The following is a 15448-nucleotide window of genomic DNA, read 5'->3' as shown; positions in this document are numbered from 1 at the left end:
TCGGAATGAGAAAATATGGGGAATAGAACTCTCTGGGCTGTGACAGAGGGTCTACTGCCTCGATCGCCCCTTTGGCGAGGAGGGCAGAGAGCTCCTGGTCCAATGCCAGAGCTTTTGCCGGGTCTCCGATGATGGTCATTTTGACCCGGTTCGAAACGGGGGGCCGGCGTCGGAACTGCAACTTGTACCCATGAGTCAAGGTGGCAACCACCCATGGGTCCGACGTGAGGGCAGCCCAACAGTTGAGGTGCTGTTGGGTGAAGCTCCCGACCGCCGGCCCGGACGTTTCATCCCTTGCCCCCACGGCCCTTAGGGGCCTTGGGGGGGCGACGGGGAGGACGCTGGGCCCAAGGCTGTTCTGGCTCAGGACGGGCTTGCTCCCGAAAGCCCCTGCCCACCCTCAGCGCCCGCTGATGCTGGTAAGGACCAGTAGCATGGTGGGTCCTACGCGGCAGCTGCTGCCCGAATTCTGAATGTGGATGGGGGCGCCATGGGTCTACTGAGGCTCGACAACTGCTGTCTGGTCTCCCGAGCCTGAATGGTGCGCTCCAGCGCTGCCGATGCAGCTGACCCAAACAAGTGTCCCGGTTCCACAGGGACACTCCGGAGGACATTGCGACACTGCTCAGTCAGAGCTGACTGTGCCAGCCATATCTGACGCCGAGTCTGGACAAGAAACGACATCATCCTACCCAGCTCACGGGTTAAGAGGGCAAAAGTCTGCAATGCCGCATCGATGAATGCCGTAGCGGAAGCCGCATCTGTGGTGTCTGACAAGGAGGCCGATAAGGCTAACATCAGGTGCGCTAGTGAGTTTCCCAGACGGCCAGCACGCGCACCAGCATCATAGGCCCTTGTCACCAGGTCGTCCGTGACCCGGCATTGGGGCCGCGGGCACCGGACAGTGGGGCGCAGGGCCTCCTCAGGTGTCACAATGAGGGAGGCCACCGCTGGCTCTACCGCTGGCATGTGTGCCAAGCCAGCCTCTGCTGCATTGTGCATGGATGCTAGGACTCGACCATCTGCTGAAAGCCGAGACCTGGCTCTTGGGTCCCGCCAGCAGGTATGTAGCTCCTCCAGATATTCTCTGGAAGGGGGAACAACAAAGGCTGTAGGAGGCCGCCCACGCCTGAAGAAGGCACTCTGGGGGTTCGGGTCCACCTGCTGTGGGATCTCTATATTCAAGCACCCCAGCACCATGCGCATGAGGTCTTGCATTGAAGTGTCCGCTGTGGTACTCGCCGAGCTGTGACCAGAGGATACCCAACTCGGGCCTGAAGCCTGAGAGGGCCCTTCCTCAGCATCATCCGTAAACTGGGAAGGTGAGGCAGCCAATGAGAGGACATCTTCCTCCGGGGCCCAACTGGGCCCAGGCGGAGAGGGTGGCACTGCCGCCGCTGCTGGAGGGTCTGCGTGTTGAGTCAAGAACGCAGATCTCATCTCCGCTAATTCTGCTGACAACCTGTCAACTCTCGAGGAAAGCCCACGTCCGATCCTTGCCCTCTTCCTAGGGGGGGCCGTTATCACCGCGAGCTCCGCCAGGCGCCTTGACCGCCGAGGGGGCCCTAGCGCCACTCGTCCTGAGGGGGGGAGGTCACCCTCATCCCCCGGTGTCAGCAGTGCCAACCTGGCTACCCTCTGTGCCCGAGGCAAGTAGCTGCAGTTCATGCACGGGTTGTCAGACAACCCTTCCCTCAGGTGATCCGGGCCGAGGCAGGCCAGGCAGAGGTCGTGCCCATCGTCCGGCTGAAGCCTGGCACCACAGTTCACACAGCAGTGAGCCCCCTCCATGCTGAGAGGCTTTGCCCCAGTACCAAAGGGCTGATACGCCCCTGACGCTGCAACCGCCGCCCAGGGGAGTAATCCAAGTGCCAGAAACTGGGAGCGGGGAGCGCGAACGCTGCCGTCACCAGTAGCAGCTGAGAGTGTTGACTGTATGTCTCCCCTTTTTTTTTTTTTTTGTTTTTTATTATTTCAAAGAAAAAACCAGACACAGCGTCCCACCCGCAAGGTAGAGACGATGCAGCAACCCAATTGGGAGTGGGGAGCGCGAACGCTGCCTTCACCAATGGCGGCTGAGGTGAGTGCACTGCCCTCCTTTTCTTGTTGTTTTCACAAAGAAAACAGGTACAACAACTCACCCGCAGGGGAGAAGTGATGCAGCAAAAGCCGATGTGGGAGCGGGGAGCGCGAACGCTGCCGCCACCAATAAAGGCTGAAGGCGGGTGTACTTCCGTCCTGTTCCTGTTGTTTTCACAAAGAAAACAGGTACAACAACTCACCCGCAGGGGAGAAATGATGTAGCAAAGCCAATGTGGGAGCGGGGAGCGCGAACGCTGCCGTCACCAATAGAGGCTGAAAGCGGGTGCACTGCCGTCCTTTTCTTGTTGTTTTCACAGAAAGAGCAGGTACCACAACTCACCTGCAGGAGAGAAATTATGTGGCAAAGCCGATGTGGGAGCGGGGAGCACGAACGCTGCCGTCACCAGTAGAGGCCCGTTTCCTTTGTTTTGTTTTTTTTTTTTTTGTTATATTATAATATAATTAGGAAACTAGCTACATCGTCCCGACCAGTGGAGAAACGATGCAGCCAAAGGAGAAAATGGGAGAGGGGAGCGCGAACGCTGCCGTCACCAGTAGAAGTCCGTTTCTTTTGTGTTTTTTTTTTTTTTTTGTTATATTATTATATAATTAGGAAACTAGCTACATCGTCCCGACCAGTGGAGAAACGATGCAGCCAAAGGAAAAAATGGGAGAGGGGAGCGCGAACGCTGCCGTCACCAGTAGAGGTCGGAGATACTGTCTGTCCGTCCGTCCTCTTGTCTCGTTTTTCTGTCTTGTTATATTATTATATGATTAGGAAGCCAGCTACATCATCCCGACCGCAATGGAGAGATGATGCAAGCAAAAGGAAAGAATGGGAGCGCGAACGCTGCCGTCACCAGCAGAGGCTACAGGCGTAGCGTCGTTAAAGAAAAACAACTGCGGCGGTTTAGCCGCAGCGGAAAACACAAGTAAATGTCCTTGATATTGGCAAATGAAACACCGCTATGGCGTCACCACCAGCACTGCAATAGCACTAACGAAAACCAACCACGGCGTTGTCACCGAGGCGGACGCACAATGCGTCCGATGCCGAGAGAAAAAGAAACAATGGGAGAGGGGAGCGCGAACGCCACCGTCACCAACCAATTCGGCACTCCAAAAGAAAGCAACTTTTGCTGCTGCGGTGCACCCACAGCGAAAGAGCGTACGATTATTACCTCCCGGGTAATGCAACAACGGGAAGATCCCGAATCCACAGTCGCAGTCCCTGGAGGGCGAATCCGCTTCTCCGACCACTCGAGTCACGGGGCTCCCAGCAACTGGTAAGGAATGTGCCGCTTGCAAAGCAATCGGCCACCATGCGAACCGCGCGCGAGAAGAAAAGAGGAAAAGAGCCTTGGATGACGCCGGAATATATCACCTCCGGGGGTCATCCAGGGTCACACGTGACTTTGTTGGTATAAATACTCGAACTGCGCATGCGCGAAGGGAACATTCAGTGCTTACAGCACCGCCCTCTGGCGGTCAGAAAGGATGAAATAGAACTACTAGGCTACTTAAATATATATCACACTAACTAGTTAGACATTATGATCTTCCGGACCTTTGCTTCAAGAAATTTTCTCTAACTGGACCTCTTTAAATTTTAGTTGAATACCCCTGACCTACACCATTCCAATCTCCTATTGTTCAATTTCGGTGAGCCTGTGCAAATTGTAGCCTCAGTTTCCTGTTCTTAGCTGACAGACGTGGCAACCGATGAGGTCTTCTACTGCTGTAGCCCATCTGTTTCAAGGTGCAATGTGTTGTGCATTCAAATATTGTATTCTGCATACCCTGGTTGTAACGAGTGTTTATTTGAGTAACTCTTGCCTTTGTATCATCTCAAACCAGTCTGCCCATTCTCCTCTGACCTCAGGGCATTTCTGTCCAAACAACTGTCGCTCACTGGATATTTTCTTTCTCTTTTTTCTCTGTAAACATCTAGATATCATTGTGTGTGAAAATCCCAGTAGATCATCAGTTTCTGAAATACTCAGACCAGCCTGTCTTGCACCAACAACCATGTTCAGTCACTACAGTCCTCTTTCTTCTCCATTCTGATGCTCGGTTTGAACTTCAGCAAGTCATCTTGACCTCATCTACATACCTAAATGCTCTCAGTGGCCATGTGATTGGCTGATTAGCTATTTGTGTCAACAGGCAATTGAACAACTATACCTAATAAAGTGGCAGGTGAGTGTATATTCTAGTTGTCCCATAGTCTGTTGCTGGTTCATTAGATTGAGTGTTATACATTGTGTCGACAGTGTGTTAGTATTTGTATTTATCGCCTGTGGATCCCTATCTGTGGATGCCTGTTTTGTGAATTATCTTTTGGACTATTTGTTTCTGTTGGATTTTGTACCTCTCCTGTGTTTTGGACTCCTTGCCTGTCATGTTTGGTTAGTGTTTGTGTTTCAGTTGCCCTTGTTTGTTTAGTCTTCCCTGCCTGTGCCTGCCATTTGTTGTGAATAAAAGCACCTCACTGTACAGTCCTATATTTCCTCTGAGGTCTTCTTAGTAGAAACTGTCTAGTTTTCACCTGTTCAAATAGTAGAACCCTTATCTTACCCTTATATGTTAACTCAGCTATCATTCATTAATTTTTTGGGGCTTAATTAATCATTTTTTCATCATATGTAAAATAGGTTTAGTCATTAATTTCTAGATATGGTCATTTTTGACATTTGACTATGCATGCAGTGCTATATTGTTCTCTGTTAAATTCACTTTGTTCATTGTACATAAACTATGATGGAGTACAGAAAATTGTTATAACTCTAGTGTTTAAAATGATGGGGGTGTATCTGAATTTACAAGAAATATAAAAGAAACATATTTTCTGGAATCTATTTTTGCTCACATTGTGACTCAGTCTAGTTCTGTTTTGAAATGAACCTGAAATTCCAGGTTAAAACTCAAGTCACCACAAAATGTGACTCATATGCTAGCAGAGGTACAGTAGGTGGTGGTAACTGTGACAGGGATACAAAAGCAACAGCACAGGCACATAAAGTGCTACATCTACAATAGCTGCTGTTAATACTTATTTTGTTTGAATGTATATTGTACATTTGTGAGCCTTTCATAGAATGTAATGCTTGTGTATTCTCAGATGTGATGCCATGGAAAAATCCACAGTATAGCTTTAAAAAGATAGCACATAAACTAATGAATAAATATGACAACTTCTTGGACCCAACTTGAGCTCAACTAAGTGGGGGTGTAATGTATTATCCTGTGGCACATGTGTAACTGTAGGAAATGTTTCATAGTATTCAAGGTGTTGACATGATTGCAGTAAGCTTTTAATAAACCACTGCATATTCCTAACCCTTTACTTGTTACATCAAGTGCATTCATTTTGTCCTATGGCCTAGTTTCCACTACGAAAACAAGACTACAACAACCTAAAAAGCAACATTTCTTAATGAAAACTATGACAAACTATCATTTTTTGTCAACAAATTAAACCATATGATAATGTGAAGGACACAAACTGTAGTTCTTGATAGGTAAAAGTTTCCTCTGACACTTAAATATATATTTTGTTCAAAAGTTGAATGAGCCACTTAACATTTTGCACTATCATTAATAAGAAGCATCTTACATTCTGTATCATCTCATGCTATATTCTTGAAAAAAAAAGAAAAGATCTGTGCACCAAATTCATCTACAATTCACTGAAAGTTATAAGTTGGCAAAAAAAAAAACAACAAACAGCTGAGACAAACTAGAAAAATGCAAGCAGCATGCCAGTATTTATGACAATATAACAGTTACTGCTCTGTTTCTGGATGTTTCATTTGCGCATTTTTTGTGTCATTATCTTGTTTATGTCACTATGTACTTAAAATGTGAGTGAATCCAGCTTCTGGATCATATGCGTCCCACCTTACCTGTGTTTAAAGTTTTTTTGGGAAGTTATTGCTTATTTGATCTGAGGGTCTAAGGACAGTTGTATCCAGCACAGATTGTAAAAGACTACAGAGAGACAGCAGGCAAAAGCACACAACAAGAAAGATGAAAAAACAAGCTGTAGGAGTCTACAGGGTACTACTTAAAGTGCCACAGAAAGAATAAGATAGTTGGGACAGAGGCAAAGGAAAAAAAAAAAAAAAATCACACACAGCTAATGACTGTCATTTTAAAGAAACAGCATGAACACTGTAATAACTGTAGAAATGGTGACAAAATTGTCACGTAGAGTAAAAAACTGCCAACATAAATTAAAGTAGAAAATGTTCCAAACAGGAAAGAACACTGGGAGAAAATATGTCAGTGAAGGACATGAACCAGGTTCTGTGATGTTTACTGTGCACAGTAACAAAGAGGAGGCACAACACAATACAGAGCACCACTAAGTGCAAAAAGTAAGAATGTTGACTTGGAGACCAGAACAGTATTAGCTAGAGTACAATCGTGCCAGACACTTTACCGGAATTAATTTGGAGACATGACACTAAGAAAAGCACACTAGGCTAGGCACATACACAAATTGTTACAAAACAAAGTGTAAAGGCACAGTTTAAAGCTGTAGTTTGCTATGACAACCAGACTAAACTGGAGGTGATGGTCCAGTCCTGTGTGGTCACGATCGGATGCATACATTATAATTCAAGTCACAGCAGATACAAATGATAATGAGACTTGAGCGTGATAATGATAATGAGCGTCTCTGTTATACTGTATTTTGTGTATTTACCTGTTTTGGGTGGCATAGCTAAAGGAATACAGGAGTCTCCCTGTCCCGTGGATGGAGAGGACAGTAACGTTTTGGCCAGAAAGGCAGAGATTGGCTGAACCAACATAGATGTCATATTTCCTCCACCCTCTTTTGACACTCCAGCTAGAAAAAAACACAAAAATACATTAAGGGAATCAGTGGAAATCAAGATGCAAGAGAGTGAAGGCAGAAGAGTCAGAGAAACAAAATACACATTATTTCATTTTCTCCACTAAAACATTAAATGTGGAAATCCTCAAGGTTCTGTCTTGGTTTCCCTTCTGTTTATGCACATATAAGATTAGGTAGACAAATGTATGTACTTGTAATTACAAACTATAAACTGTGTGTGTATATATATATATATATAGTAAAATCTGAATAATATAATATAATATTTAGGGTAATTCGTCAAAGAGCTCTTTTCGTAAGTCTATTTACTGAACTGAAAACTAATAGCATGGGCATACATTTGTTTGGGCATATCTTGAGAAGATGTATTAGATACATCAAGGCCTAATGAAGCAGTTTGATGTTAACAGATGTAGCATTTAGTTGGTTAATTAAACACTAAAATTGCACACAATCTACCATCAGCTGACCACAGAATTATAATCTCTTTTTTTGTTTAGTGTTAAATAAAATGTAAAATTGAAAGTAAAAAAGTACATGCACAAAATGTCAAAATACTCCATACATAGACCAATTTGAGTTTTGATCTTTTAATAAAACTTGCAGCTATAATATCAGAGGGTTCATGCACCTGGTATAAATTAATTAATGTAGTAGAGAGAACAATCGTGACAGGTTTTCACTGCCAGCAGCTTGTAAGTTAATTCAATATGATGGACAATGCAGATATGTTTAGAACTCTTACCCATCCACAGTACAGTTTTCCCAAAACAGAAATGACACAAAATAATACAAATTACAGAAACACAGTTTTTCTGGCACACCATGAGGCTTAAGAATCGAACTTCCTTCCTAAACCTTACTTCAGGCCCATGCGGGTTCACTTCATAGCTTTGCAATGCTGTACACTGCAATACATATATGTACTTGGTATAAATGAGTATCACCACTTTTTTTGTCCAGCTCCACCTGCCATTGGCACTTCTATGCAAAGTGAGTGTTAGATACAGTATGTCTGTAAGAGGGAAAGTTTTGTTTTCTTGTTTTCTTTTTCCTGCTGGTGTAAGCCTAATGCAATATAATCCCTGTGAATACCTTTGCCAAATCTTGAGGCCAGGAAATAGCAAACTGCAATAGGATCTTCTCTTAATTAACTTATACAGCACAAATTTAGCTGCTATGGCAGTAACAACCAGTACAAAAATGAGCATTATAACCACATCTGCAAGAGCATATATATAGATAAACCATATAAAGGAAACAGATTACAGTCTTGATTCTTACTGATTAGGTTTTCAGATTAAATCTCCCTGTTTTATTCAAATGGATGATAACTGGATAAAGAGTTGAATGGTTCTTGAAAGATCTTAAATAAGAATAGCCTCAGTGATATTGTATGCATGAAGGAACCCTCATGGAGCTTCATACATGTGCACAGTAATGTATACAGGCACATACACACCCAGATTCACAATACATCAACATGCAGCCTGATTCTGTTAAACCAATTATAGCTTGCCTCAGCATGTACTTGTTTTGATAATACAATTTGGGTCTGTTTAACCACATACATTTCATTTTCTGCCTGTGACATTATTAAATTGTAACACAATGAAATTTTACTTTTTTATTTCATGTTCAAAAACATGATCTTCTTTCTCAGATTTTAAAACCCTTGTGTATTTTATTTTTTTTACACCAAAGTCTTCACTGACTTTAACTCACAAACTGTTACCATAGAAAAACCATGTGCTGTTCATACAAGCATTATGTCATGCTTAGCTTGGGATGTTTTTAATGTAAAGGTGTTAATGGCACTTTAAACACACAGCGTAAAACACAAAACAACTAGAGAGAAGGAAAACTAAACCTGGGAACCGACTACATCTTTTTTCCATACTCCATAAAAGGAAATGATGGGTGATTAAAGGCCTCATTGGTTATATTCCCTGTTAAATCATATCATCAATGTGAGTATCTGTTACGGGAGGTTAAGTCCAGATTGTGAGGTTGACTTGGGAATCAGATGGTGTAGATCCTGTGGTGGCTCATAAGACATGTTCAGCAAAGAGGGAGACATGTTAAGGTGGACTGGGACCTGCAAATGGCCCAGCCTATCAAAATGTCCTTTATACTGAAAGTGTTTCAGGATCACATTTGACAAAAGACACTCAGTATCTGTCATCAGATAATTCATTAAGGAATAGTGTGACAGTGGAAGGCTAAACCAAACACACTGCCACAGGGCTTCATAGCATCAATCTGCTAAAATTTAACAAGTCAACGGTTATAAAATTCACACTCATTAATGCTCTGATAACCGAGTTATTGTGCATCATGGCTAAACTGCAATCACTGTCTCTACTACAGTGTGTCTACTACTCTATACCGACTCTACTCTACTGCTGTCTCCAAATGTGCATCTCTGCGGACTGTAAGGATATATTCTGAGAAAAATGCACTTCAGTTGCTGTGTCAAAATCCAAATATCTGACAGGCTTTGTTTTTGTCAATGGACTTCATCACAGTGTATTGATTGTGTCCAGACATTAACACTAATATGAGAAACCTCTGTTCTCATTTGCTGAATAGATCATAAAAGAAAGCAGGAAAAAAAAAAACAGGTGTTTGGTCAAACAGAATAAATGTTGGATGCAGCAGAGTGAAATACTGGATGTATCCTTTTACACAGAGATGTTTTTAAAAAAGATGGGAATTAGCCATTCGAATTCGAAATTTTTGCATGAGCACCTTAACAGGTAACTGATACTAACAGACACCAACATTTAAATGACAAAAATGTGTATAGACAGTTATTATATTATTATTATTTGCAATATAATGCCCATTGTTTTCAGGAAATCTCTTCAATGTCATCTAATTGCCGGGATTAAGGTTTAGGTCAGCGTTCAATTGGAGTTTTTTGCCCTTTGTCATAACCAAACTTCAATATCCTCATAAACAAATGGTGGCTGAAATCAGCCATAACCAACAAACTCATAATTCATTATAATATCATGCATCCTTTGTCCCTAATATCTCATTTCCGCAGCCAGTTTCATTTTGTATACCCCATTAACTTAAGCATATTGTTACTTTTCTGTTTCTCTTGCAGCTGATCCATACTTTGTCCAAGTTTGTGAATAATCTATACTCTAACCTTAGCAGTGAGGACAAGTTCAGCAACCCTTAAAAGTCCCTTGAGGTTTCTTTGAACCTAACTTTTAGTCAATAATTTTCTGTGGCTAGTCTAGAGAGCGTCACAGCGGCATTCCAGCTCCACAACAAGATTAATAATCCATGAACAACACGGAAGACAAGACAGGGGTGAGAAGAGGAAGAGGTGAAAAGAAACGAGGAGGGGAAACAAAGCAAAACATAGAGATGAAAGCCAACAGAGAGATGGTTTGAGATGACCGGAGAAAAGAATGGCCTGAGAGAAGACGAGATGAGAAGCTAGAAGAGAAAAGGAGTTAAGCTTCAGATGTAAATAGTAATTGAAGTGACGAGAGGAGAAGGTTGAGAGAAGATAAGAAGAGGGAAAAAAGAGAACAACAGAGATGAAGACACTGGAGAGAGAGGAATGGAGGTAAGATGCAGCACTAGGTAAGAAAGACAACAGCACAGAGAGCAGAGAAAGGGCAGAAGTAGAGGGGAAAGGAAAAAAGTTTGGCAGAAACTGACAGCAAAACTACAACACAAAATTTACCAAGGAAATCAACTGACACTTGGCAAATTGCTCTAACGTACTTCCTAAATAACTTTGAATCAAGGATAATGGAGCAGATAATTATGACTTACATACTGATTATTTTAATCCCTCTCAAGTTGTGCATCATTAGCAGTGGTTACATGGACAGTGTTTCTGCTGTCCAATTACAAACATTCTGTTTGTAATTGTAATTTCAAAGTTACTCTATACAGTGTCCTTGTAAAATGAGCATTTGACTGCTGTGAAGTGCTTACTCTGCAGAAAATAGCAGAGGAAAAAGTAGTTTTGGGATTTTGTATATGCTTTTGTGGATCAAACCATCAGAAGTTTGAGAATTGTTAAATCTTTTAAATTTCCATCCATCCATCCATCTTCTTCCGCTTATGCCGGACCGGGTCGCGGGGGCAGTAGCCTAATCAGGGATACCCAGTCTTCCTTCTCCCTGGACACTTCCTCCAGCTCTTCCAGGGGGACACCGAGGCGTTCCCAGGCCAGCCGGGAGACATAGTCCCTCCAGCGTGTCCTGGGTCTTGCCCAGGGCCTCCTACCGGTTGGACATGCCCGGAACACCTCCCCAGGGAGGTGCCCAGGAGGCATCCGAAACAGATGCCCGAGCCACCTCAATTGACTCCTCTTGATGTGGAGGAGCGGCTCTACTCCGAGTTCCTCCCGGGTGACCGAGCTCCTCACCCTATCTCTAAGGAAGCGCCCGGCCACCCTGAGGAGGAAGCTCATTTCAGCCACTTGTATCCGAGATCTTGTCCTTTCGGTCATGACCCAAAGCTCTTGACCATAGGTGAGAGTAGGAACGTAGATTGACCGGTAAATCGAGAGCTTCGCCTTCAAGCTTAGCTCCTTCTTCACCACAATGGACCGGTATACCGACCGCATTACTGCTGCTGATGCTGTTGTTAAATTTAACAACAAAATATATCAGCTACTGATAATATTTTCCCACTGAGCAGATTAAAAGGTTTACACAATTTTTCTCACTGTGACTGAAAATTCCTTCCAATCAGGCTGAATTAGACCAGTCTGAGGTTGGTGAATGATGCATTTTTATTCAGACTGGGCTATTATTCCATTTGTTAGTGGAACATTTTGGTCCAGGTTAAGCTATTTTGAATTAGTTGCGAATTACTTGACTACCCTGTCATATCTTTGAATTTTGGTATCCACTCTTTCAAAGCATCCTGGAAAAAAACTGACTGGTGCAAAAATGACAACTCAGAGACAACTCAGAAGATAAAGGCCTAGTCAGCACGGTCTGCTGGTCAAAGGGTGAAGCTCATTCAGTAAGAGACCTCTTGAACTTCGCTGTGACAAAGTAAACCCCAGCACCGTATTATAGGAAGTCTTTCCTGCCAACTGCCTTCCGTTTGTCAGCAGAAGGATCTCCTCCAACAACATATTTATTATACATACTGTATGTTCATTTTACATTGGTTAATATCTAAACATTGTCTTAATATTATTTTTTTTTCTAGATTGTCCACTCAAATTGCAGTAATGTACAATGTGATCTTATGCAACACTACAATTACCCCTTAATAGAGTAATCTAAAGCCTAATACCTAATTTAATTGATATAAATGCAAACACTGCAAATTTCCTCTTCAAACCAAAGTAACATCTTAAGTGATTTTTTTGACTAGTATGTATGTAATAATATCAGGACAAAGGGGTGTTTTTAGACACCTAACAAGGTAAAACAATAACTTCAGAAGAATGTGTGGGTTGAAACATGGAAGAAACCAATTTATTGCAACCTAAATGCCAGTGCTGCAAAACTGATGCATAGTGTTTTTCATGGCTTTTGTTTTTATGCAAGCAAAGTATTCTCACAGCAATTGATGTAGTGAATGTTGTAGTGCTGTTGTGGATGATGGACAATAAAATGCAGTAACATTATTCACTTTTTCAGAAAGTCCAGTGATAGAAAAAGCGGAAGGACAGATGGCACTGAGTGACAGAAGTTAGCCTGATGTGACAGTCAAGACTCTAGCTCTCTTTTCAGACCTGTATTTCAAGACGCAAAAAAAAAATCCCATTAATTTTTCCAATGGACAATCCTACATGACTCTGCTTCAGAGCACTTCAGTGGATTGGCATGAAACTCTTCTATTTCAATCATCAGTTCAAATGATGAACAGCAACATTAGAAAGTGACTTTCTAGCATTCTGCCATTTGCTGGGCAGCTACAGTAGTTTATCAAGTAGTCCAGCAGGAAGCCCCTTTGTTAGGAAGGCTCTAGCACTGTTTATTTCATAAAGATGAATGGTTGTTTTTCACCTTACCACTTTCTGCTGTGATGGGGTCTTAAATCTCAATATGAAAATGTCAATATGTCATATATTACCTAGTATAGCTACAATTACTAGTAAACATATCAGTTACGGACATTCCAAACAGCCTATTTCTATTGTGTATGGCCATACTGATGAAAAGAAAGCCAAAACAATCCTGTTATCTGTGGACTTTAAACAACAGGCCATTTATGTATTTATGTATGAAAGATAATGTTTAATGTCCTGACAAAAATGTGAAGGATCAAGAGCATCGCAGAATATTGCACTGAGATTCACAGCATTTCATTAGCACGTACAGTACTCCAAAAGATTCACTAAACCTTTCATTAAAAGATGATTGAGAACAACTGCTTTCATCATCCTCATCATTCCCCTGTCTGCATGAATATTGTTTTGACAGGTTTCTTAAGTGTAATTAATTCTAATTCATGGCTTGAAGTATTTAAGATGGGTCACGTCAGAGAGCAAAATTGCTTCCATGTAAATATTGAGTAAGTAAAGAACTTCATTTGTCCTGAGTTTATACGTATATTTCAGAGAATATTTGACAAACTGAGCTATAAGAAGAACTCACTGACTGTTATAAGCAAGTATGGAAAAAAAACATCACGACAAAAAATCTGCAAGTTCAAACAGCCCCAGCTTCGTGATAACGCGTCTTTCGTTTCCCTCTAACCAATGAAAACAAAACAATTCAAAGCGAGATCAACTGTCAACCCCTTGTAGAAGCAAGAAAAAAGAAAAAAAAGAAAAGAAAATCCATTGCAGCAATGAAAGATTAAAAAAGCCTTTGACGTTTTCCTTACATATGGCTCTTTTACTGTTAATTTTGGACTTTAACCTTCTACAGGACTTTTCTCTTCTCTATTCTCTGAATGTTCAGTAAAGCAAGAACTCTACAAATCAATATGGGCCTTCCCATTACTGAAGCCTGATATTAACTGACACCTGTACTGACTTGCTGTAGAGAGCCAGTGTTTCTTTGTGCGTGTAGACCAGTGCAGGCCTTTGACATCCTGACATATTCAAAAAGGCAATACCAGCTGCTGACTTACTGATGTGCAGGGCAGGCAAAAAATAATGAAACCATTTTGATGAAAAACTGTCAAAAAGTAAGTATTTGAAGAATTGAGAGAAATTATTGGCAGTATACTGAATGTATTGTTAAAGTCTCAATGCAGCAATTTCCAGCCTCAAATGTAATTATTTTACACTTCTTATTGTATGGAATGTGACAAAACAACTGGGATTTTTAAGTGCTTCTGTAATTAAGTGGGATTTATAACCAGAAATGTAATGATATTTTATTTTCGGAAAGTACAAGGATACCATTATTCTGTATTTTCTTACTGTCAACAAATCCTAGTTAAAGAATATCATCAATGATGTTTCGGTGATCTCTCACTATGCTACTCTAACTTCCTCACCCTATCTTGGGTACTTAGCCCCAAGCCCATTGGCTCTGGCTAAAGTAATTAATCAGTAAACCTAGATCCAAATATATTGATTCACTGTCTTCTATTACATCACAAACCAGAAAGATACTGTTTTTAGTGAATGTTATTACAGCAGGAATTTAGAGGGAACTATTTTCAGCATCCACTTGATAAACTACAAATTTGGTGCTTTCTTCCGTATTTCCAGCAGCAGTAAAGGGAAAATACTGTGAACTAGCAGTCTGTGTTTTTATGGTACTGAAAGAAAACTTACCCAGTATGATAGTGTAACTCAGTTGTGTGTTTCTATAGTTTTGTGGTCAACAATGGAGTTCTATGACACTGAGAAACATATATTTCAGGCTTTGGATTTAAATTGTTAGTGGATTAGCTGGGTGCTAGATAAATATAGAAGATCACCAGCCACACAACAGCTAGAATTATGACATTTTGCTAAAGTATACTTTCAGTATTCTTTTTAATCCACACAAGCAGGTGGTGAAATAATCAATTTTAAATTATAAGTAAAAAAAAAAAAAAAAAAAAAAAAAAAAAAATTGGAAATAAAGATAAAGATTTTTGTGTGTAGTGAGCAATGACTGTAGAAGGGATGGACATAGCAAGCCTTGGTTCCCATTGACTTCCTTTGAAAACTCTGAGCCAATTACTAAGTCAGTATTGTTGACACAATGGCTTTGTTGTCTTTGTTTTAACAGGTTCTTAATATTCCTGATTTTTTATGTCAATATTTGCTCTGTTACACAAGATATTAAGGTAAGCCAATGTCCATAATAGCCGAAAATGGCAACTGAATTTGCTTCTTTCTGTGCGTAAATCACTGTATAGGTTCACCCCCCACTATCAATGTTAGTGAGGATAGTTCTGTGGCTGTGGCTGTTGCTAATAATGATGTTAATTTTCCCTTGAGGGACCTATGTGGTACACAGCTGACCCTGCCCTTCATAAGGCAGTTGTGGCTGTTTTTACATGCCACCCTTCACAAATGGGTGGCACTCTGTTACTGCACTTGTGCCGAGTGGTGTG

At 41.7% G+C, this 15448-nt stretch overlaps 1 protein-coding gene across 1 annotated transcript in view; it reads right to left on the bottom strand.

The window, feature by feature from the left end:
- The window catches only part of naaladl2 (N-acetylated alpha-linked acidic dipeptidase like 2), a 425480-nt gene that overhangs the window by 178801 nt on the left and 231231 nt on the right, over window positions 1-15448 (bottom strand). The window contains exon 8 of the mRNA XM_026305607.1: window positions 6794-6937. Coding sequence (XP_026161392.1) covers window positions 6794-6937 — 144 coding nt within the window. The remainder of the gene's footprint in view (window positions 1-6793; window positions 6938-15448) is intronic.

This window comes from Mastacembelus armatus, chromosome 4 (assembly GCF_900324485.2).
Source record: "Mastacembelus armatus chromosome 4, fMasArm1.2, whole genome shotgun sequence".
In the NCBI taxonomy this organism is placed as follows: domain Eukaryota; kingdom Metazoa; phylum Chordata; class Actinopteri; order Synbranchiformes; family Mastacembelidae; genus Mastacembelus; species Mastacembelus armatus.
The sequence above is the reverse complement of the archived record's forward strand: the minus strand, read 5'-3'. Positions and strand labels throughout refer to the sequence as shown.